Source organism: Bicyclus anynana, chromosome 24 (genome assembly GCF_947172395.1).
Source record: "Bicyclus anynana chromosome 24, ilBicAnyn1.1, whole genome shotgun sequence".
NCBI lineage: Eukaryota > Metazoa > Arthropoda > Insecta > Lepidoptera > Nymphalidae > Bicyclus > Bicyclus anynana.
In genome coordinates, this window is record NC_069106.1 from 683566 (window position 1) to 709619 (window position 26054).

At 37.6% G+C, this 26054-nt stretch overlaps 1 protein-coding gene across 2 annotated transcripts; it reads left to right on the forward strand.

Moving 5' to 3' along the window:
* The first annotated feature begins 1272 nt into the window (after window positions 1-1272).
* Window positions 1273-24452, forward strand: LOC112051954 (shootin-1). Of its 2 annotated transcripts, none has more exons than XM_052889099.1 (10): window positions 1273-1398; window positions 2340-2705; window positions 10378-10564; window positions 16227-16351; window positions 17155-17303; window positions 18270-18427; window positions 18917-19100; window positions 19609-19867; window positions 20639-20917; window positions 21583-24452. In XM_052889099.1, the coding sequence occupies exons 2-10, from the start codon at window positions 2444-2446 to the stop codon at window positions 21771-21773; spliced, it is 1794 nt and encodes a 597-aa protein (XP_052745059.1). In that variant the 5' UTR covers window positions 1273-1398; window positions 2340-2443; the 3' UTR covers window positions 21774-24452. The 2 variants fall into 2 exon arrangements, with proteins under 2 accessions (XP_052745059.1, XP_052745058.1); XM_052889098.1 differs by having other exon boundaries at window positions 1306-1594.
* The last annotated feature ends 1602 nt before the right edge of the window (window positions 24453-26054 follow it).

The window sequence follows — 26054 nt, forward strand, 5'->3', positions numbered from 1 at the left end:
TAACAATAATAAATCAACTGAAATAGATTACTGCTTAATAGGTACATATTTTAACCGCAATATATTTCAGTTTTGACCAAATGAAGTTTAAATAAACCTAGAATTCTCATGTAATGATATTTAAAATCATCCGGAACTTTCAAAATCCTTGCTACCTCGGGCCGGCTTTTTAATTTTACAAATGGCAACCATATTTGTGATGTAATCGGATTGCCTTGCTGGGGAGCCCTTTGCAGAGGTAAGTCTCAGTTTGACCTCCTTTCCTAAATATGGAAAAGTTTTGTAAGGCCATCCAGCCTCGGTTAGGGTTACCAAATTAAAATTAGTAAGAGAAGTATTTTTCATAATATCAACAAGTAAGTCAATTAACATTATCACTTATGAGTCAAACTCGGTATTGGGCACTGTCAAAGATTATAAAGATATTTTTAATTTTAATTAACTTTTTTTTGGATTCTAAGTAGGGAGGTTTAAGAAAATAGTTTTCCTAATTTAAATAAATGAAAGTTAATAAACTGATTTCTACTTTTCTAATTGTACTTTTCATATCATATGTTACCGTATTTAAAGAAAAATTAGACTCACTGAGCTATCTAAGAGTAAAAACTTTTAAATTCTAATGGATTTCGTTTAGCATTTAAATGTAAAAATAAACTAGTCTGAGTTTGAAAATATCAGGTCCGTTGGTTAGCAACTGTCAAAAATATACATAAAACATTACAAGGGTTGGTAACCCTGGCTACGGACACTTTTTATTGATACTATTTTTTTCGTTATCGTTAACCTCGTCTTCGATTCTTTGACCGTTTTTGCATAAAATAAAGGTTACTAAGTTGCATTGCATAAAAGTAATTGTTTTGACTTCATAAAATAAATTCTTATTTTATCATTTTAGCTAAAAAAGACCTTAAATTCGATTTACTTAGATAACAAATACTTTGTTTTAAGTCACTAATGTCACGTAAGCATTTCGTTATCTTTGTAATATCATTATGTTATTGCTCTTGAAACTAGGAGCCTACTCGTAAAATGAATTATTGAGGGTATAACGAGTATTAACTGTGACGCTATAACAAAAATACCATCGATAATTTTAGAGATCTTCACTAGCTATCATTTGCACTTATGTTATTTAGATTTATTTAAATATCAATGAAATATTCGTATTTGTAAAGTTAAAGTAAAAAGTTCTGAATGTTAATGGTTAATGATTTCTCGTATCGCTGGGTGGGCTGACGCCGCAGATGTCCAGCGAATACCGAATTAATGCCATTGCAGTCAATTAAATCACTTGTTGTTAGGCTTACAGTCGCACCAAGGCAGTACGCATTCGAGGCTTGTCTACCCACACGTTTGTCCTGTCGTTTACTTTAGTAGTTTAGACAAGACAGCAAGACGGTGCGTTTCACTGGAAACCATGTTAAAATTAGAATATCCGTTCGGCAGTTCTTACTTCTTAGACGAAATGCATTCAGTTTGATGTGCGACTAAGATATGAGTTGTAGTTTTTTGTTTTGTGTTGCTGTTGAGTTTTTAATGCTAATTTTGTGAACTGTGTTATACATGGGAACACAAAGGATTTTCGTCTGTATATGTATGATTTATTAATAAAGAACACTTGTGTTAGAAATAATGTGTAAATGAAGTTGAATAATATAATTTTTAACATAAATTATCACAAAAATATTATAAAGTAAAAAAAGTCGTTAAGCATAGAATTTAGTTTTAATGTAGATTTGATAAATAAATAAAGTTTCAAATGCTAATTGCAATGTAAAATCAATCTAATAATTACTTTGTATTGATTGACGATATAAGTATAATATTAAAGCTTTTGAATAAATCTAATAACATATTGAATCAAAACAGTAAATGGTATTCAGAACTACTTGATATCTAATCGAAATCTGATTAAACAATCAATTACATATCAATAGCATCCACGAAAACATGCATGACTAAGTGTTACTAATTACTAAATTGTATCTAGTTTCTACGTAACATCCAGTAACATATGCACAAGCTGAGACGCTATTTAACGTAAACACAAAGCGTAAACATCGAAGTCTAATGACTCACAATGACGAAGTTCTCATTATCATATCACAACCTCAAGCAGACGTTAGTTGCAACCTGACACCGCAAGCTAATTGTCGTTTTTATAGACGGCTACAAAGTAATTTTGTTTAATTTCATAAAATGTTATGTTATCATATTAATTCAAGGTTGTTTTAATGAGCGTGCGCGAGTGACTGGTGACACGGTTCAGCGGTAGCGTATTTTCCTCATCGGCGAGAACAAAGGGATTGATATTTGTGGATTTGTTTAACACTTTCCAGCGAACGGAATACGAAACATACCCGCCTGGAGATCTAGACACGTGAACTGTGTGTGAAAACGGGACGATGAGAGAGGTCGCGGCGTAAAAGAATCGAATGCAAAAATGATTAAAAGGAACGGTGATAATGTATTTGCGATCGCGGCGAGTAACAATCAGTGTCAAGGCGGCCGGAGCGCCGTCTCGCTCTGTCCTGGCGCGGCCACGAGGATACCGCGCGCCACTGCCGGCAGGATGACGCAGCCTGATGCGCAGCAACACACGAAGGAGGCGAACATCGCTCTCTCCACTTACGTGGAAAAGTGGAAGAGCAGATACGAGGAAGGCGAGAGGAAGCACAAAGCGCACCTCCTCAAGTCCGAAAAAGGTCGGTACTATTCATTTTTGTAAAGAAATCTTTAGTTTTTCCCACTTTTTTTGCTCCCGAATTGCGCATGCTCTAAACGTTCTGGGTCGTAACTCGTATGCAAATGAAAGTGCGAATGAAAATCCCTAGTCTCGCATTTGTCGGATTATGAGGATAACCTGTTGCTTATATATGCATAATGTATTCATAAAACTTGTCTTCTCCTGTATCGCGAGGGGGATAAAGTTTTGAGTTCCTCGCTTTGAAATTTTTCCGTTATATTGAAATCTGTTGATGTATATCAATACAAAGTATTGCAATTTATAACGTTTCGTAAGCTAATATTTACTGAGGATTGTGTGTCACACAGCCGTATACGCTATAATAACTAGTTATCTCTCGTACCTACGCAACACACCTGGCGCAATTCAATGCTCATATTCAAAGACATGTAGTTATGTACTATTGATAACTATAATTTTGTTATTATTCTTTCATTTTTTTTTACGTAATAGACAATTTTTTTATCGATTTAATTCTTACGCAACACTATTAAAGTTATTTTGACAGTTTAGTTTTCGAAATGTCAAAGTAATTAGTAAACAAAACAAACAGTTGATTGTTGTTTCGTGTAAGGTTTTTTAAATAAATTTTTAATTTACGAATTTACAAAACTTTCGTGTTAATAAAATATTGTAGCAATTTTTATTTAAATGATTTTTTAATTAACATACATAACGTTAATTTGATTTTAAAGTAAGTATGACTATTATTTTACCCTTCCGTTTAAAATGGCCTTTTACCTTTAATAAATTGAACATTGACCCATTTATTGGACCCCCAGCTGTTTAAAACCGTATTAGACGAGTACATGCATATTATTACGTTTAATTTTTTTTATAACATACTAGAGATTTGTTGTATTGTAGGGGGTAATCTCTGGATCTACTAACCCTGTTTTGAAAATTCTTTTATCACGAGAAAGTCATGTTATTTGAGAGTGTCCTAGGTAGGCTATATTTCTATCCCCGTTTTCTCAATGGAATAGAAACAACGCGGTGAAACCGCGGGACGTCGGCTAGTATTTGACCATCATCATCATCAGCAATTTTTTTAAAGAAAATTTGCCATATCTTTTTTAAATATGACCAATATTCTCATTCCCCTCCAACTTGTTGGGAAAGAACTGTATTAGGGGGCACGACAATAGACCAACGGGGCGGAGATCGAACCACCACCCCTCGGTGATGAGTCTGACCGCTCTTACCGTTGAGCTATTGAGCCATTAAATCATCAACCATCCACTGCTTACATAGGCCTCATAAAAGCAGTGCCAGTCTGCTCTATTTTTAGCTGAATTTACTCATTTTGAATTTAAAAACAATGAGTAATTGCAGCCCCTTATTCAATTTAATTATGAAATGTTTTTATTTTAATTCAATTTATTTAAGTAATTGTTGTTTGTTAGCCTAGCCTAGTGATATCTCAGTGGTTAACACCTCTGCCTCCAATTCCGGAGGGTGTGGGTTTGAATTTGGTCTGGGGCATGCACCTCCAACTTTTCAATTGTGTGTATTTAGAGAAATTAAATAATACATGTCTCAAATGATGAAAGAAAAACATAGTGAGGAAATCTGTATACCAGAGAATTTTCTTAATTCTCTGTGTGTGTGAAGTCTGCCGATCCGCATTGGGCCAGTGTGGTGGACTATTGGCCTAACCCCTCATTCTGAGAGGAGACTCAAGCAGTGGGCCAAATATTGGTTGATTATGATGAATGAGCTTATAGCAAAATCTCAGAAATAGCTTGTTTTAAGGTTATAATTTTTAATATTCTCTAGAGTACCAAGATGTAATCTTTAGTGAGACAGGCTTTAGTGCTAAATTAGCCTAGTCTAATCAAATCTGTAATTTTTAACCCACAACATAGAGATTTGGAGTGCTATTGGAGTTTGTTTTTCTACAACTTTTCAATGGAAGGCATGATTATATGATATGTAATGACTTTTGACTATCTTCAGTAGGATAACATCATAAATAACAATATATATTTACTTGATGTAAATATTTCACTATAAATAAAGTAATTCAATCAGTTGTAAACAAAATGTAACACTTATATAAGTTGAAATATGATCATATTAGTGACGTAGAAGCTATAGGAAGTCTATTTATTGTTTATGATTCAGGGTATGAGAAATGACAGGATAGAAAGAAAGAAAATAAATGTCTTTAAAATAATCGTTTTTTCTTTCTTTCTTTCTTTATAAGGATCAACAGCTGAATGTGCTCTCAGAGGTACAGGATGTAATTAACCTATCCAGGCTTCTTAGGCTTCTTAGGCTCTTTCTTGAAGCTAGGACAGCTTAATGTTTCATGGCCTGACCCAGTTATCAAAGTTAGGACTCTCTGAATTCATAATCAAATTCACATATATGTAACATATTATGTTGGATCAAGAAGGCAGTTACTTATGAGTATATCATACTCTGCATATTTTTTTAAAAGTATATATGCTGTATATGTGTGTGTGTGTTTGTGTGTGTGTTTAAATGTCACCAATACCTGTTACCTCCAAGTAGTCAGAAAAGATTGTGTTAGAAGTGGGTACAATAGTACAGCGGAGGGGGGTCGAACCACCACCTCTCAGTGATGACGGCCCCTTTATCACTGAGTTACTGAGGCTTGTTTTTTTATTCTTTACAAGTTAGCCCTTGACTACAATCTCACCTGATGGAAAGTGATGGTGCAATCTAAGATGGAAGCGGGCTAACTTGGTAGGAGGAGGATGAAAATCCACACCGGCTTTGGAAAATGGAAATACTTTTAAAATGCCAGTTCACTCTGGCTTTATCTAAGTTGTACTATGTTTTATTGTCTGTTTTAATTATCCTCCTTCCTTATAGAGTGGGACTTTATAAATCTGTCAAAATCACTATCAGATGTTAACTCAGACCAATTACCTTCTATTGGTCCTTATATACAGGTTGCTGGGGAGTATTTTCCATAACTTTAGGTGTTGACGAGTCCACTCATAGGAGCCGAACTGCCTAACCAAAAACATTTTATTTTTTCATACAAAATAATTCAAATAATTCTGACTATCCATGCAACATACGCCTTTATCCTTGCATTTTAAAATGTTAAAGTTTTGTCTATGTCAATTATAAGTATGCGTAAGTAGATTTTAGAAACACATTTTTAACCGACTTCCAAAAAGGAGGAGGTTCTACGTTCGGCTCTATGTATGTTTTTTTTTTTTTTTTTTTTTTTTTTTTTTTTTTTTTTTTTTTTTTTTTTTATGTATGTCCAGCGATAATTCCGTCAATTATGGACCGATTTTGAAAATTCTTTTTTTATTTTGAAGGGTTTACTTCCAGGGTGGTCCCATTTTTTTCATGTCAGGATCTGATGATGGCATCCTGGAGAAATTGAGGGGAACTTTCGAAAGTTGTAGAGACGGCTAGTGTGTTTGTTAGTGTTTCCATAAGGTATTTTAAACCACTACAACTTTATGAAGGTTTGGAGTTGGTCTGATGATGGAGCCGAAACACAGACGATGGAACTCGTCAACGATTTACAGCAGTCACCTTTTGTTTGGGCTTGATTAATTTGTATTGATGAGTACTTTCCACCTATATGGGTTGTGACTGTATTAAGGGTCTGGTGATGAAGACGAGGGACAGTGAAGAGAACTCCTCGACGGTTCACAGTAGCTACCTCGTGTTTGGACTTGATAAATTTGTACTGATGAGAACTTTCCACCTAGATGGATTGTGACTGTATTAAGGGTCTGGTGATGAAGACGAGGGACAGTGAAGAGAACTCCTCGACGGTTCACAGTAGCTACCTTGTGTTTGGACTTGATAAATTTGTGTTGATGAGAACTTTCCACCTAGATGGATTGTGACTGTATTAAGGGTCTGATGATGAAGACGAGGGACAGTGAAGAGAACTCCTCGACGGTTCACATTAGCTACCTTGTGTTTGGACTTGATAAATTTGTATTGATGAGAACTTTCCACCTAGATGGATTGTGACTGTATTAAGGGTCTGGTGATGAAGACGAAGCACAGTGAAGAGAACTCCTCGACGGCTCACAGCAGCTACTTTGTGTTTGGACTTGATAATTTTGTATTAATAAGAACTTTCCACTTAGATAGGTTGTGACTGTACACACGCAGTAGGTATGCTAACACTAAAAATAATAAAATAAAAATTTTAATAAAAAAAATTCAACCGACTTCCAAGTCATAAAATAACTTTAACTAAAAAGCAAAAAATAACATCCTACCTATGTGCTACCTTCTGATCAGTTTGAAGGCGGTGCCAAGCCAGTGTCGTGTTTTAATTAAAGCTGTTTCTGAAAGAACCACAGAAGTTTTGTAGTTAAAACGTGTTTAATTAAAACATCACTGGCTTGGCACCGCCTTCAAACTGATCAGAAGGTAGCACATAGGTAGGATGTTATTTTTTGCTTTTTAGTTAAAGTTATTTTATGACTTGGAAGTCGGTTGAATTTTTTTTATTAAAATTTTAAGATCTATTTACAAAAGAAATATTATTTATTCCAAAAATATTAATTTTAGGACACATATTCTTTGACCCCAGATAACCTTAAAGTTATCCTACCGTCAAAGGCGTATCGCCAAGCGATTTAGCATTCCGGTACGATGTCCTGTAGAACCCGAAAGGGATGTGGATTTTCACCTTCCTCCTAATAAGTTAGCTCGCTTTCATCTTAGATTGCATGATTCACCATCAGGTGAGATTGTAGTCAAGGGCTAACTTGTAAAGAATAAAAAAAAAGTTGATAGTGTGGCCTGACAGTATGTAAAGGCATCAGTTCTGGCCACTATCATCAGTGGCGTATCTAGGTAATCAAGGGCCCTGGTGCACACATGGGGCCCCACTACTATCTAAACTGGGCCCGTAGCCAAGTGGCATGTGGATTCTATTTCTACGATCGCTAAACAGGGCCGGCCCGTCCATACGGCGAACGGAGCAGTCGCTCCAGGCGCCAAATCCTATACAGCGCCGAAATGATAATCCTACTCAACCATAGACGGTACTGCGCCTGATATTCAATTGGTCACCCCAGAGTATGGTCGATATCTTCGCGTTCCATTCTTACTTTATGATTTGGTATAGGTATCTACATATTATTAGGAACATACAGGAGAGGTGCCATAATTGGATCTTACTCCATTTTAAAATTTACTTCGGGCCGGTGCTGTCGCTAACGCTTCGAAAATTCAAAAATGTATGGGAATGACATTAGCTATCGACAGGTCACGTGATCAAGATCTGTCATTCCTATACATTTTTCTAGTTTTCGAAGCGTTAGCGATCGTAGAAAGAGAATCGACGTGCCCCGTGGCTAGAGGTCCTTCCTTCTTAGATTGTATCTATACTAATATTATAAAGCTGAAGAGTTTGTTTGTTTGTTTGATTGAACGCGCTAATCTTAGGAACTACTGGTCCGATTTGAAAAATTATTTCAGTGTTAGATAGCCCATTTATCGAGGAAGGCTATAGGCTATATATTATCCCCATATTCCCACGGGAACGGGAACCACGCGGGTGAAACCGCGCGGCGTCAGCTAGTCAAGTATAAATCTATAGTTCTATACTAATATTATAAAGAGGAAAGATTTGATTGTTTGTTTGTATGTTTTGAATAGGCTCTGGAATTACTGAACCGATTTGAAAAATTATTTCACTTTTGGGAAGCTACGATATATTTTATCCCCGTACCTCTTCCTACGGGAACGGGAACCACGTGGGTAAAACCTGTCGATAGAAAACGTCATTTTTAGCGTTAGCGATCGTAGAAAGAGAATTGAAGCGCCTCAGGGGCTGGCCTTGCAGTGTAATAGACCAATAATGATGGTGATTTATAAGGCACATACACCCACATGACAATCATTGTTATGTGCTAGACAGGTGAAGTTAGTCTAGATAGATCTATTAAGATTACACTCTGGTGCAATTGTCGCATATTTGAGCTCATTAGCTCAGGCAGATAGATAAGGGATGATGACAGTTTTTTAATCTATCTATACTTATATTATAAAGAGGAAAACTTTGTTTGTATGTTTGTTTGTTTGTATGAATAGGCTCAAAAACTACTGAACCGATTTTAAAAATTCTTTCACTATTTGAAAGCTACAATATCCACAAGTAACATAGGCTTTTCGTGTTTCTCGGATTTTCGTGTTTTTCGAACACAAGGTGTAAAAAATCAACCAGAAAGGTACGTGTAGGGTAGGGATAGGGTACCTAGTAGTAGGAGTATGCTAATAGTAAAGCAATTTTGCAAAAGTAACAGGGTATCTGCGATCATTACTTTCGGAGCTACAGGGAGTTAAAGGGTCAGATTTGCGGCGCTGCCGCGGATCCCTGAAAAATGTCCCATACAAAATGGTACAATTTAATGACGTCGTAGGTCATAATGATCGTTAGATTTCGTTCAAACAAAATAACTAATATCTTTGTTATTTGTGCGTTTAGGTTTATAGTTCATATACTGAAAAATGTCACATTTAATGTCAGGAAGCTAAATAAAATGAATTTTCATCTAATTACGATAAAATATTTTTCCTATCGTAATTAGATTGAAATTTTATAATCTTATTTAGTTTGCCAATATCCAGACAATCTTTGCTTTTTATGTATAAATTAGTTAACATTGACCTTTTCGCCCGAATGTACCTATCATAAAAATCAATATATCCAAACCTAGTCATCATCCCCATTCTGTACCACTTGAATATTCATTTCTCACACATTTATCTATCTTTTGCACAACTCATAAAAGCGAAGTTAACCTGAAAATGGTACACCGACTAGCAAACACCTCGCGGTTCATTTGCGTAGTTCTCGTTCCCGTGAGACTACGGGCATATAAAATATAAAAATAACGTGATATTTAATTTCTTAAAATACACATAACTGAAAAGTTAGAATTGCATGCCACGGACCGGATTCAAACCTACGTCCTCTGAATCGAAGGCAGAGGTCATATCCACTGGGCTACGCTCTTTTATTACAGTTTATGCGACTGTTTGTATATTTCCACATGCTATAAATATAGGAAGCCTTGCAATATCTCTAGGTATATTGTATGAACGTCAACGATTATATTATAAAACTAGCGGACGCCCGTGACTTCGTCCGCGTGGAAATCTTTTCTATTTCACCACTTTAGAGTTTGAATTTAAAAAATTTTTGAATCCCATTATATTTCGTATTTTTTTTTTTTTAAACGAACAACAATTTTTTAAAACTGTAATTCTAAAAATAAAGGTCTTTCCATGCAAACTTTCAACCCCTAATTCACCCCCTTCTTATTTTATTTTCGCAATAAAAAGTATCCTATAACCTTCTCCGTATCCGTCTTAAACCGTGCCAAGTTTCATTTGAATTCATTCAGTAGTTTCAGCGTGATGCCCGAATAACAAAAAAAAAAACACGGACAGACAGATAAAAAATCGAAAAAAACATATTTTTAACTTCAGTATCGTATATATAATGTCCCCCAACAATTTTTTTTAAATATCTGCAATGTACAGAATGTACAAAATGTACAGAATTCGTATTATAAGTATAGATTCTAGATGGCGCTAGTAGTACTCTCACAAATATGCACAACTCGAAAATATAAATGCTAACTTTGTGTTTACTTCTGCAGCCAAACGCGAGCACGATGACCTTCAGAGGCGGTACAACATCCTGGCCGAGGAGCGGAACCACCTGGACGCCGAGCTGCACGACCGGGAGAGGGAGCTCAACAAGCTGCGAGCCGTCTCCGAGAAGCTGTTCACGGAGTACCAGCAGCTCAAGAACCAGCATGACATCGACTCGGGCGTCATGCAAAAGTAAGCTGTTCATATACTATCACATCGGTCGCGTGGAAATCGATCTCAACTTTCAACCCCTTTAGAAATAATAGAAAGGGGTGACTCTTTCTATTTATATTTTCAAAATTGACGTATTTTTCTAGTAAGTAGTACACATACCAAATTTACAAAAAAATTAAGGACTTTCCGTACATACATACTTTCAACCCCTGATTCACCCTTTTCTAATTTAATTTTTGCGACTAAAATTATCTCATATCATGCTGTCATTATGGTGTCAAATAGTGCCAAGTTTTATTTGAATTCATTCAGTAGTTTCATCGTGATGTCCGGTCAACAAAAATACGGACTGACTGAGAGACAGACAAAAAATAAATAAAAAATGAATATTTTTTAACCGGCTTCAAAAAGGACGAGCCATGAATATTGAAAATTTTTAGATATTTCAGACAGTTCTTTCATACTAGACCGGCTTAAAACTGATCAACAGGTAGAAGTTAATAATATTATGATGTTATTTTTCGCTTTTTAGTTTAGTGGGTATGTTTGTAGGTTGTATTTTTTTTTCCAGTATCGATTAACTTGAAAAAAAATCCGACTAACCGGCTAATAAAGCGTGGCTGTCAACGCGTATTGTAGGAGTTGTACGTCTCAAAAACGACAGAAGGGTAGGTTTCTTAATAACAACCTTAAATTAAATTAGCAGGTTGCACCTTAATAATTTACAAATGAATTAAAAAGTGGTGGTCATACCCACAAAAATATTGTGGTAATTTTAGAGGTATAGTTAAAAGAATTTCCACTCGGCGACAACAAGTTAAAAATATACAGAACCGGCATCTAGATAAATATGAATCTGTGGTATGTCCACTGTAAATCATGATTTTCACATTAGGGAAATATGGGGTACCCTTGCTAATTGAAAATAGGCAATTTCCCACAATCTCGCCTTGCGTCAACCGCATGGAACTCTCCTCTACAATTAGTGGAAGGGAGACGACCAGAATATATAATGACTTGGGGTCTGCGCTTGATAGAAAAATGACATCCTTTTGTTATGTAAAATATACTCTATGTACTACTACGTAGAGTTGAAAATTGTATTTGCAATTATTATGGTGTTATTACGCATTCAAAGTCAATTAAATCGTTTTGTTTGAATTTAAATATTTATAAATGTTTATCATTATTCATTAATCCTTCTTATAAGAGTCTTGTAATTGGTTTATCTCAGTTAATTAGTGCTTTGGGTTGTCCGAGTAATGAGCATTATAGTTGAAATAAATACTTTAAACATTTTGAAATATAGTGTAGTGCGAAATATTCTTGATAATTTAGTGATTCCTTATAATATTCTCTCCGCAAGTATCTAGATTCTAAATAGATACATTTTTTTTTGTCTTTGGAGTCTTTCAAATATCAATTCAAGATGGGAAGGTATGTTTTTTTTATTTAATACTAGTGGAAATACTGTTTTTCACAGATCTTGTGGGAAATCTAGGATTATTTTGGGATAAAAGACAAAAGGATCTGGGGTATAATCGATCTTCATTAGATAATAGCAACTGAGATCAACATTAAGCTGAAAACTTAGATAAAACCCAATATTTTATAGCACGACAAAAGACTCGAACCTAGATCTTAATTTTTCGAAGCCGCGTAGCCTAATGACTGGACCAACAAGGCCGTTCAAAGTTGAAATAAATTAGCGAGTATTTAGCACTCAACTTTAATCCAAAGAAAACTTGTTCTCAGCACAAAATGTCGCATAACGTCATTGATTTAGAAAGTGCTAATTTTATAATGCAGTAACGCCAATATGGAAGTACATAAATATTTTAAAACGGGGGCCTGAGGTAGCCAGACTGACTTCATTTTATAAAATCTGAAAGATTTTTTTCTTTTTTTAACAACAATAATAATAATAATAATAATAATAATAATAATAATAATCGCCGTGTGGCACCGGCAGATTAGAATGTTGCCACCCCTATCTTTCCCGAGGGTGTCGTAAGAGGCGACTAAGGGACATCGGAGAACCGTTTGGTATCTTTTGGTTCTCCGAAATCAAGCTAGCTGGCTTAAAAAAACAGCCTCCTCGGGGACCTGAGTGGACCCCGGGTGATGTAACCTCCACTCACCCCCCCCCTAAAAAATATGATGATGGAACAACAGAGAGCGCGATTAGGGCCGCTACCTGGGGGCCGCCAGGGCGCGTCTGGGGCTGGCGCTGGACGTGGCAGCATGCGAGCCGCCAGCCAACATAGTCGACCGGCACTACCACCTGACCGGTCGACACTTCCATCATCCCCATCAGAGGGCTTGGCTTCGACAGGGTCCCCTAGGGCCCAATCTTCGGAGCCCGCCGCTGGTGGCGTACGGCGCATGAAATGGACATGCGACATGAATAAAAATGTCATGCGCGCGTACTACAGGGCTACAGGGGGAGAAACCGGACGGACTGGCTACCGAGCAGCAATGTACCGCGAGTTCTTGCTGCTTGAGCCGCACTTAACTGTCACGGAACAGAACATCCCAGTCAGCCTCGCTCACCATCTGAGGCGGCTGGGGTTCCGTGGCAGTTCGCTCGCAGGCAAGATGCAAAAAGCGGTCTTGCTGGACTCGGCTAGGATAGTCCGCCGGTTTCTCCACCTGTCGCCCTGACCCCCGGCCGTTTGGTCTCCCTGCCGGGGTGAATCCTCCGCCCGGTGCATATATGTATTTATGTAATATATATTTAAGTTTATTTATTTTGTGTATTTAAGTAAGTTTATTTATTTTCCCTTTGGCTTTTATATATATTTATTTTGTACCGGGCGTGAGAGTAGAATGCATGTATAATAATAATAATAATAATAATAATAATAAAATCCTTTATTCAGCTAAAAAAAAAAACAAATTAAAAATTCAAGAACAACTTACAAAGTAATACTAACAGAGCTTACAAACTACTTAAAGATACCTACTTAAATTACAAAGTTCCTCTGACTGTACTTAGTATAATAATATAATAAAAAAATTCAGCTGAATAGGGCGCTGCCTCAGCTCGATACTACAGTTGAGAGCTGTAGTGCTGATTTTCAGGCACAACAACAACAACAGGATAGGCTTTATCATCATCCATCATCATCATCATAGCATATCAGCCGATGGACGTCTACTGCAGGACATAGGCCTTTTGTAGGGACTTCCAAATATCACGATACTGAGTTACCTTCATCCAGCGAATCCCTCGCTTGATGTCGTCAAGGTGGAGTGTCGACCCTTGACTACAATCTCACTTGATGGTAAGTTATGATGCAATCTAAGATGGAAGCGGGCTAACTTGTTAGGGAGTAGGATGAAATTCTAAACCCATTTCGGTTTCTACACGACATCGTACCGGAACGCTAAATCGCTTGGCGGTACGTCTTTGCCGGTAGGGTGGTAACTAGCCACGGCTGAAGCCTCCCGCCAGCCAGACCAGGACCAATTAAGAAAACATCAACCGGCCTAGACGGGGATCGAACCCGGGACCTCCGTCTTGTAAATCCACCGCGCATACCACTGCGAAACGAAGATCGTCAAATCTTAATTATGATATTCAGACAATTCAGGGACTGGACCTCCTGCCTACGGTAGGAGCATCAGCTGCCAAACTTTCAGATTTTATAAAATGAAGAAGGAGGTCTGGCTGTCACATGCCCTTCGTCTGTTAATATTATAATTTCAAATTGAAATTTCACCTCTCCCCAGTTTTGTGTGACATCTGTTCAGTTGCCATGTTTGTTTAGAACTCGGCTTTATATTTGTTTTTTTTTTATTTAATTACTTTTATTTCATTTATTTTACTTTATGAGTGACAGTGGAACAGTAAAAGTGGTTAAACGATATATTGTGATAAATATTGTAATTTGGTTCCTATTAACAAAATTATAGAGTACAGAATTGATTTTGAAATTCGAAAAAAATAGTTTACTTTGAAATTCTAATAAATATAAAATTCAAGCAGCTCTTATTTAAATATATCAATCTATATTTATGAATATTGTAAAGCTGAAGAGTTTGTTTGTTTGATTTGACGCGCCAATCTCAAGAACTCCTTGTTCTAAATAAAAAAATCTCTTGTGTTGCATAGTCTATTAATCGAGTGGCTAAAGATCAATATAGCCGTGGAAAATCAATGAAAATTGTAGTGAAAATGGGAAAAAGTATTAAAGTATTTGAGAGTGTCCGTTGTGTACGCTGCGTAAACGGTTAAGTAAAGTTGGGAAAAATTAAGTACGACGGAAATTATTCCACTGTTTAGAGTTTTGACGCGGACGAAGTCGCGGGCGTCCGCTATATAATAATAGTAATTTGAAAATTACAAATTGCTCCTAATTGTAATTACTAGGCAGTTTGTGCTGTTTTAAACATTATTTACGTAAGGCTGCATTTGTGTTTGATACTTTTGTTTGGTTTGACAAACTTTCATTCATATTCTATTTTAAAATTGTGTTTTTGTCCTGAACTTTGGCCCTTTTTGGCTTTGTTTTGTGCCCTTTATGATTGAATAATTTTTTTTGGCTTTAAATTTATACGGATTCTTTTTGTTTTGTTTCTTTATTGCAACAAAAGGTTTCCAATTTTTGTCAAAACTTCGACCTTTTCCTTCTCTTTAGAGAGAGAAAGTTTTTGTAACAACTGTTTTGATAAATTTTCCAACATAAATTAATAAACTTTGATAAAGTGCTAAAAATGTAATTTAAAATGGCTGTAAAGAAGGGTGTTTCAAATAGCAGACATGAATTTATTTATCTTTTAATATCAGGATTGAAGGAACTGTTGACGATAGTCTGTGATATATTGGCTTGCGAAAGTTGCAGGATGGTTGCAGTCAAAATGTAAGTGATATGTTAAGCATAGCAAGCGTTAGCCTCTTATATTGTAAGGCACCTCGCATACTAGCCGGCCACGACCACAACAATGAACATCGCACACTTGGCCGCAGACCAGGCCGGTGTGTGTGGTCGTTGCTACCGAGCTACGTAAAGTTTGCTATGAGCGGTCGCGCTTTATTTCTGTGACGAATACTGGCCGGTCAGAAAGTGTTGAATAGCAACTTCAACTTAAAACTCAACAAGACCAGTTGTGGTTGTGGCCGCAAATCTGGCCAAACCGTAACTTTTGCGACCACAGCCAAGTCAATAACTGATCTGCCTTGCCGTAGCAAACTATACATAGCTTGGACGTAACGACCAGCAGTTTGTGGCATAGTGCGCGATTACCCTTATAATTGATGGCAATAGAAGATAGTCTACTTGATGGTACATGGAAAACTTTCATCTATAACAGAGTAACACCTCGAAGGACATGATTGAAATGTTTTAACGCTGTGCTCTCTACCCAAGGCATAAGTATTAAGGTAGAAGTTATGCTGTATGATGCTCGTGCGAAAAGTGCCTATACACTTGAAGATACCCTACACACGTAGACGGTAAAAAAATCGTAGACTGGACTAAATTTTTAAAGTATGTTAAAGGAATAAAATAAGTGAATATATTTGCACAATACACACATAAAGTAAGCATTGTGTTATGGGTACTAAGAGTAATGAGGAACCAAAATTCTTAGTTTGCGTCCAAAGGATGATCACTGCGATACCCATGATATACCGGTGAATGGTTTTGTTGGTAACGGAGTCCTATTGTTGTTACAGGGTTATGCAGCAGGCGGGCGAGTGGTACAAGCAGAACAAACAGCTGAAGAGAAAGAGCACAGCATTGCTGCATGCACTGCCTGCTACTGCTGTGGATATCGACCTTACTGACGCCACTGACACAGGTAACTGTGACGTCATTGTCATAGACCCTTACCTTAGTATATAGAGCAATGGTATTGAGATTTGTCATTTTATAAAAGCTGAAAACTCAGACCATTGTCCTACCAAAAATACTTTAGCTGATACCGTAAAATATGTAACATTAGGTTTGTCTGACAAAAGGTTGCCAGGGTGTACTGGCGACTGATAAAATAGAAAAGTCAAATCAAATCAAATCAAATCAAAAATCATTTATTTCAAGTAGGCTCAGTTTACAAGCACTTTTGACACGTCAGTTGACTATTTGTAAAGATTCTACCACCGGTTCGGAAGGCAGGTTCTGCCGAGAAGATACCGGCAAGAAACTCAACAGTTGCTCTTTTGAAAAAGTCATACAGTATTATAATTTACAATTGATAACAATTACAATTTCTTATAGTTTTATTTCCTGTGTGAAGGTGGAAGCTGATCCAATGGCCTCCAAGCGCAAAAAGAAAGAAAATACTTTAATTTAAATTGCCACACATAGCACCTAAACACCGTAATGTCTAATACCTCGACCTTTTGAGCAAGTCTAGTCTAAAAGTAGTGTAAGGATAAGAATTTGTCATGTTTGGCATAACCTCGAAAAAGGTTCCAGTTCAGCACTGTACCTTGCAAATATTGGGCATACAGCGCTGATTTTCGGATTTTCTTCAATCATCATCATCATCATCATCATCATCAGCCGATGGACGATCGACGATCACGACTTGTCTTGAATACTCAAAAGAAATCAATTATACATAATGAATTTTGGTCAAAATAACACTTGTTTTATGTATAGCTTCAGACACAAGCAGCAACGAAGAGGTGGAGTTCCTCAAGCGTTGCGTGAGCGAACTGAGCGCTCAGATAGCCACGCTACAGACTGAGGCGAGCGCCGCGCGCTTGCACGAGTTTGAGGCGCATGAGGTCAACGTGCAGCTTACGCAGGTAATGTTACACACTCCCTCACACAACACCAGGTGAGACAGACTACCCCACACATCCCCAATAACACTGATACATCCACAAACAATGGGTGTCCTGAGAGAGGGAACTAAGCGCGCAAATAGACATTGCAGACACACTGGAGACAACAGACATCCCCACACACGTAGACACAATAGACTACTCCACTCATCTCCAGATATATCCACTCACAGTGAGCTAATTGAGCACGTAGATAGCCATGTCGCAGACTGAGGCGAGCGCCGCGCGTCTGCACGAGTTTGAGGCGCTTGATGTCTACTTGATGATGTGTAGCTGACGCAGGTAGTGCCACACAATCCCCCACACACCCAAACTACCTCACACATCCTCAGCAACACTACCACGTCCATACACAGTGGGTCCTGAGTGAGCGAACTGAATACTCAGATACCCTCGCACACACTTTGTTATACACTCCATCATATATCTCCAGGCACAATGCACTCCTCCACGGAGCCCCAGCTACAACACACCCTCCTCCAAATTCTCCCCTTACCTACAAAAGTAAGGGGATAAATTTAAAAAGAATACACATTCCCAGACACAATAATCGTTTGAGTAATGCTGTAAACACCTCAATGTAGTCACCGCAGGGACACCGTTTTAGCGAGAGTTCTGCCAAATGGCGAGCCCTAGAAAATTATAGATAAGCGAGGGCTAGAAAATTGGGGTTATAACATCTTCCTAAGGAAATCCTCTTGGTCTAGGGTTAGAGGAACGTTGGATCCGATTATGATCCTAGAGAAAAATATACCTGACGGCCTCTTAGCTGACAATAAGTTGTAGTTGTACTCTCTTGTTGCGTTGTCTGCTTTGACGCACATATCTATATTGTCTATGTGCTATCTATAGGAATACGCAGTAATTCTGACAATAATGTTATTTACTACCGATAGTAAAGTTAATCTTCACATCATCTCTTTCCAGGACCTAGAAACAGAGCGAGAGAGATGTAACAAACAGGAGAAGGAGCTACAAGATTTAAGGACCCAGTTGGAGAGGCACAACAGAGTGTCAAAACTGTTGATGGAGGAAATGAGCGCCTTGAAGAACAACGCCGACAAAGACAGAGAGATGGCTGAAACGTAAGTATAAATTTATAGACACGTTAACTTATCATATGATTAATTTCTAAATTAGCCAATGTAATTTCTGTCACATTTCTTATCCTTCGAGAAGGACTCTCTCCAAATTTTTTAATTTGATTCTCTTTTCAATTTTTAACACTTTCTAAGTCACAACTTAATGGATCAAGCAGATATTTTTTTTAGAGCAAGTCACCTTGACAATGAGCATAAATCTGAAATTATTATAATGATACGATTAATATTAAATCCTAAATTCAATTCCACAAACCTTTTTTGTTTCCTCACCTCTGACAACACTGATAACCTCTAAACCTTATAATATCTCGTCTAAGCCTCACAAGAGACCCTATGTTTTAAGAATATTTCGTTCCTCTCAGATCTTAGAGGCAGAGATCTTGCTTCCACCTCTAGATAAAAGCTAAATCAACTCTACCTCTAGACTAAAGCTACTAAGGGATTAAATGATAAGTGAATTGGTGATTTCAGTTACAAATCCGAGGCCCGTGACGCGAAGAAACGGGTAAAAGTGTTGGCGCACCAGAGCGCGCTGCTGATGGGAGAGCTAGAGGTGGACGAGCGGCTGGGGCTGCTGCTGGGCGAGGTGGACAGTCTGCGGGACGCGCTGGAGCACCAGCTCGGCCGGCACAAGGAGCAGGTCGAGGAGTTGCAGGTACTGTGCTGATGCTGATGGGGAGCTCGACATGTTGATGCACATCTTTCTCTTGGATGTTTATCTGCACTTGGTAACTCACAGCATTCTCATCAAACATATTCTGGAAGGTCATTCCACAGAAGCAGTTCAGATGAGTGCGGTTCCTCGAACTATATGCACCGTCCATGATCACTTTAGCTTAGCATTTTGTTGATCTATATCCTAACTAAGTAACTCTGGTTCTCCTACTATTTGCGTCTTTTCTAATTCGATTACCCAGATTTACTATGCCTTTGTCTCTCTCTCTCTCTATAGTCGTTGCTTCATTACTGAAGATCGTGGTCCTGGTAAGATCCCAGCCTCCTGCGGGTCCACGGCTTCCATCGGCTTCTGTTGGTGGCCATCGCTGGTATAGTTCTATAGTGCTATAGTTAGGGACGAAGTTCTACACTATAGCACTATGCCTTTGTACATACCATCATAATTAGACAAAAAAATTAATTGAAACATAATTCTCTTGTTTCAGCTTAAACTAGCAGAAAAGCACGAAGAAACAGACATACTACTGTGGGAAGAGAAGATAAAACTAGCAGAAGAAGACGCGCAGAAAGCTCTAGAAAGAGCTGAGAGGGCGGAAAAGAAACTCGCAGAAATAGAGAGAAGTAGAGCTCCTAAAAAATCCAACCTTATGTCGAGGATTAGTTACTTTGAGAATGGTGGAAATGAGAAGAAAGAAAGGATAAAAGAAGAGGTTGTTAAAGAAACAATCAAAGAAGAGAAAATAGGTAAGCACAGTCTTGTTATTATTCAAATGTTTTTATCAGTTTTATAGATAGCTAAAGCTTAGGGACTTGCTTCGATTTTTTAGAGGTGAGTCTGTGCCTTAGGATTATGAGATCCTGACTTCTCTTCTTTAATACATAAGCTGTGATCCCTGCGGAGATGATTTACTGTCATATCCGGTCACAACATTTGGTTTTGTTGGTTTAATTGCAAAATAAATCTATTAGACACTATTAATAACAAACTTTCGCATAGTAACGCCTGCTTTTATGCCACTACTGTCAGTCATCGTAACAATACTGACACTACTGTCAGTCATCGTAACAATACTGACACTACTGTCAGTCATCGTAACAATACTGACACTACTGTCAGTCATCGTAACAATACTGACACTACTGTCAGTCATCGTAACAATACTGACACTACTGTCAGTCATCGTAACAATACTGACACTACTGTCAGTCATCGTAACAATACTGACACTACTGTCAGTCACCGTAACAATACTGACACTACTGTCAGTCATCGTAACAATACTGACACTACTGTCAGTCATCGTAACAATACTGACACTACTGTCAGTCATCGTAACAATACTGACACTACTGTCAGTCATCGTAACAATACTGACACTACTGTCAGTCACCGTAACAATACTGACACTGCTGTAAGTCACCGTAACAATACTGACACTGCTGTCAGTCACCGTAACAATACTGACACTACTGTCAGTCACCGTAACAAAACTGAAGAACTCTTATCTTCAACAGAACCACAACGGGAATTACCACCAGAAGCTCCCCCCACACCACCAGAACCACCAAAGTCTCCGACGCCCCCTCCTTCCTCCTCTCCTCCCCCTGTTGCCCCTGCTGCACCCGTCGCCGCCCCACCACCTCCACCGCCGCCCATGCTACCACCACCACCACCGCCGCCGCCACCACCGCCGCCGCCACCCATGGAGTTCAAGTCCCCAGGGACAGTGGAGGACATGGCGGACATGCTGGCCAATAAGGGAGCAGCCTTGAAGAAGACTAAACAAAATGGCGGTATGTTAATATTCTAAACTTGCACTTGCGTGCATGTGTACGCTGTTGACGGCAGCGTACGGTGAAAGGTGCGCAGAATAGGTTGCGCGTAAAAAAACGCGTAATGTTGTAATTTTTTCATCGAATTTTACTGCCTATATCTTTTTCATATGGGCTATATATGAAAAACCGATTCTTAAGGAGTAAACTCCAATAAAAAAATTTGGGGTTCCTTTCCTACATGCAAAGTGAGGATGAATTTTCTATCCCAGCGGTTCTCAAACTTTTTTCGTGACGGAACCCTTTTGGAAGACGAAATACTTGACGGAACCCTACAATAAAACAAATGTTTTTGTAAATGTATTCTTTATTATTTAATACTATAGGTACAATGTAACAGTTACTACTTATTACATACTTAATAAGTTACTAACTATACTTCGACGCGTAAAAACGTTCGACCTGAGAGAGGTGTTTTGTTTATTTTTTTTCTAAACTTTTGCGGAACCCCAGGGTTCCACAGAAAACACTTTGTGTATGGCTGTTCTATCCCATGGTGTGGGGTATCGTTATCGGTATTTTTGTTCAGTACATTAAACTGCTAATTTAATCTACGGAACCATATACACGGCCCGACTCGCACTTGGCTGGTTTTTATATTTACGTATTAATTTGTCTATTCCCAGGCGGTGCGATAGACGCAATAGTCGACCAAATCAAAGGTGGCAAATTCCAACTCAAGTCCAGAGAACAGAACTTCATGGAGAAGAAACCCAAAGACGAACAACCAGAAGCTGTCAAAGAAATGCTGCAGATCCTCGGCACCTTGAGGAAACGACGCGTCAACAGACCGTTGCCTAGCGACCAGGAGGCTTGATGGCTGACTAGGCGGCTTCGGTCGTGCCTAAAGTGTTATCACTGTTGTAAATTACGATGCTGTTATTTTTGAATATCACAATAACTCAGCTAACTTTTTTAAAAACTTTACAGTGATTCGTTTCTATCTCTCTCTGTCTAATACAATACTATAAATAGAGAGGTAGATAACTTAGCGGCTTCGGTCTCGATTAATGTGTTACCACTTGTAAATTATGATAATGAAGTTATTTTTGAATAATAAGATGAAAATAACTCGGCCAATAATTTTTAAAACTAGACATTCATATCAAATTCGTCTCTATATCTCTCTGTCTAATGCGATACTATAAATAGAGAGATAAGTAACTAAGCAGCTTCGGTCGTACCTAATGTGTTACCACTGTTACAAATTACGATAATGAAGTTATTTTTGAAGATAAAAATAACTCAGCCAATAATTTTTAAAACTTGACATAGATATCGAATTCGTCTCAAACTCTCTCTTTCTAATACGATACTATAGATAGAGAGGTAAGCAACTTAGCGGCTTCCGTCTTGACTAATGTACCTCTGCTATAAATCTATCTTTGTCTTACTTATATTTTCGCATGTGACAGAGATAGATATGTCACCGTTAAATTTGTAAAATATATTGTTTATAATCCCACTCGTGATATTATAATCTGCCGTCATATTGTGAACTGAAAATACTGATTACAATTTAATGTGTTATTTTTCGGTATATTTCTATCGGAAGTGAAAACGTTAAATTGCAATCTTAAACTATTGTGTAAGTGAGGTTATATAAAATTTCAATATATTTTATTTTTAATACCAATGTACTCAATTAGTTCCATACCCACCGGGGTACTGCTTGCAAACAACGCAAAAAATTGTCTTAATTTCTTAAATATAACAATTTTGTGAAATTACAAAAGAGAATGGAATGGTAGGAATATTTAAAAAAAAACTATTAAAGTTATTATTATTGAAAAATTGGTGTTGCCATTATTAATAAGTATTAATTGATTATAATTATTATTATTAAAACTTCGAATGATATCATAGTTTTATAGGCATAGCAATAGACTGTATTTTTCTAAATATTATATTGTGATATTTTTGACATTTTATTGAAAGTTTAGTGTTATTGTATGAAATATAGGATGTAGATAGTTTAATAATATTTGTAAGATGTATAAAGGCAAGCGCATATTTGGGTCGGATTGTAAATTGCATCTTTTTTTCATGTATAACGAACCTGAGAAAAATATGGATTCAAAAACCGCTTTTAAATAAGATCAGTTCTGAAAAAATCAGTTATACTAACGTATACAAAACCTCGTTTACAGTACAGTTGATGAACTCGGCTAGAAATACTCATATTTTAAGTGTTTTTAGGAAATTTAGGTGATAGAATAAAAATTATGTCAATTACATCTTGTAATACTCTTTAGTTCTAACAATAAGTACAACATTTCTCGCGTTTACATATGGTATTATTATGGTATAGAAAACTTATTTTGTTAGGAAATCCTAACCGCTTTAGAGTATTAATGAAACCCTTACAAAAACTTCATTCAAAATAATTTTTTAATTTTTTTTATTTTTTTTTCGCCCCAGTGTGCGCGAGCCTTTACTCTGAAACCGTAGTGCCTTAATATGTGACTTAAACAACTCATCGTGATGGTTAATGGAATTGAATACTCTGTTATTATCATAGTCTTTTAATATACAGCAATAAAGATATGTATATGTACGCAAACCATAGAGTCCTCGACCATAGACATTGCGAAGTGGGACGAAACTGATTTTTTATACTATAGCTTGGCAAATTCGTTTGTAACACTCCCGATGGTCCGCGGGGGCCGGAGGTGGGTAGCGATGACAGATAAACCCACAATTTATGCACGCCACTTCCAGACACTGCCCCGCGCGCACGACTTCACACCCGCGCAGTCCTTCCTTCCCCGTCGCCCATATCATGGGCCGTCGTCGCATATCATGGGAGTGTCATGAACGAACTTGCCAAGCCATACCTGGATAGATGACACTGGCTACGTTCCACTAAGGGATCAAAACGTTCAAAATACTCTAATGACGACCACGGTCGTTTCGGTCAGGACGATAATTCCACTGATGACGTCGTTGATTTTGACTCAGTTTTATAAAATTTATTGTATCCATTAAAGCGGTATTTTAAGACATTTTTTTATTAGCAACAACGCAAGTAAACCTATGTCGGAGTCCATTATTACTGTACCAAAGTGGCGGCCACCGGTCATAAGTGGAAGCAGCGCGCTTCAGTTTTTGTTGCTTCTAGCATCAAGTGACGGCGTTTGTAGTTATGGCATGACTATCGGCGACACTAAGTGGAACATGACCAAGTGCGGAAAAGGCCCGGGAAAAAGAAGAAGACTAAGTGGAACGTAGCCACTGTTGTCCGCTAATTAGCGCTGTTAGAAAACCCACCTCTGACGTCATACCCCCTCCCCTGTACTGCGCGGACGATGACTCTGGTACGAGTATATGGTTAAAATTAGTTTATATATAATCGTTTTTAAGTGACGTCTCACCCTTGGCCGGTTTTTAAGTTACCGTTCGGTGCCATTGACTTTAATTCCATGGTATAAGCATTTTTTTTAGTATTATTTAGTAGAATTATATTGAGAAATATACCTATTTGAAATTTACAACACGTATGTATTTATTTTGTTAATTCTTTACATAAGTTTACCTTTTTTATTAGATTACAAAATAACGATCTCATCAATTATATACTACTAAAGCTATAACATATACTACTAAAGCTACTTTAGTCAATGGTCATAAACAGAAAAGTTTCCACCAACATAAGATGCAGTTGGATCAAGGGTCGGATACAGAAGGCAGTGAGACTCTTGAGACGGCGTGTATTGTTAGGAGGTTCCTCACTTTGGGAGCTCTGACCACCGATTGCTTAAGCATAAGCACTTAAGTTGAAGCAACCAGAGGATTTTTTTATATTTTTTCCTTTTGAGAACGTTGTTAAAATGAAACATTACCAAAAAGGAGTTATTATATGTACAGGTTTATTATTACATACAAACAATATTATTTTATTAATAACAATAAAAAAGGTATTACAGGCAATTTTGTAGAAATTAAATGCGTTATGCTGCCTCCTAGTTCGACTTCTCCTATATTCGCAATAGGATCTTCAAAATCACTGAAAAACAATATTTAATTTTTAAAATTTCAAACTAGCGACGTGTTATCGTACTTCTCTCGAGCAAAAAAAAATAAAAAATATACTCAACTCAAAACACTGTCGGGTATTATTTTGGGTACCTTCAAATTTTATTCTAAGTCTCACAGTAAACAGGCTTGAAAAATCACCCAGATGTCGTGGTTCGATCCCACCTGCTGGGCTATTGTATCCACTTTTAGAACGGTTTTCCAATTAGTTGGAAGGGAAATAGAAATATTGGTCATCATCAAATCAGCCGATGGACGTCCACTGCAGGACAAAGGAATTGTGTAGGGACTTCCAAGCATCACGATTCTGAAAACTTCTAGATTTTTTTACAAGAATATTTTCTGAATATGATCAACATTTATGACAGAGACATAAAAAGAATGGCAACTAGAAAGCACAGTGTTGGTAGACCCCCCACCAGGTGGACTGACGACATCAAGCGAGTCGCAGGTATTCGCTGGATGCAGGCGGCTCAGTATCGTGATGTTTGGAAGTCCTTACAAAAGGCCCATGTCCTGCAGTGGACGTCCATCGGCTGATATGATGATGATGGAGATGATGTTTTCCTTAGTTTTTAGCCAGAAATATACTTAAACTCAAAACACTTGTTTGATTTGAGTGCCTCAAATTTCATATAGACATTTATGCAAGCGTATTTCACCATAGACCTCAATAATTCATACCATGAGGCATTGAGCAATAACACTTTGCTAAAAACATGTGAATGCCGCCAGCTCCTATGTCGCCCCCCCTCTGACGTCATACCCTGCACCTTCACTACGCAGAACATTCAGACATTCGTATGTATGTACCTTGTATCTTGTATCTTGTCTATGATCGATTAAGCTCCAAACAGTTGCGCGCGGTGCGTGGTAGCGGGTGCGCGTTTGCAGTCGCGAAGCCGGTATTTTTATTATACTACCTTACCAATAAGCGTTTAAGAAAATGAGTGAAAAAAGTAAGGGAGGTATTATATATGATTTGAGTGAAAGTGATGGAACATGTAATAATAATTTATCAATCGATGATCCGATGGGAAGTAATTCTCCTATATTAAATAGG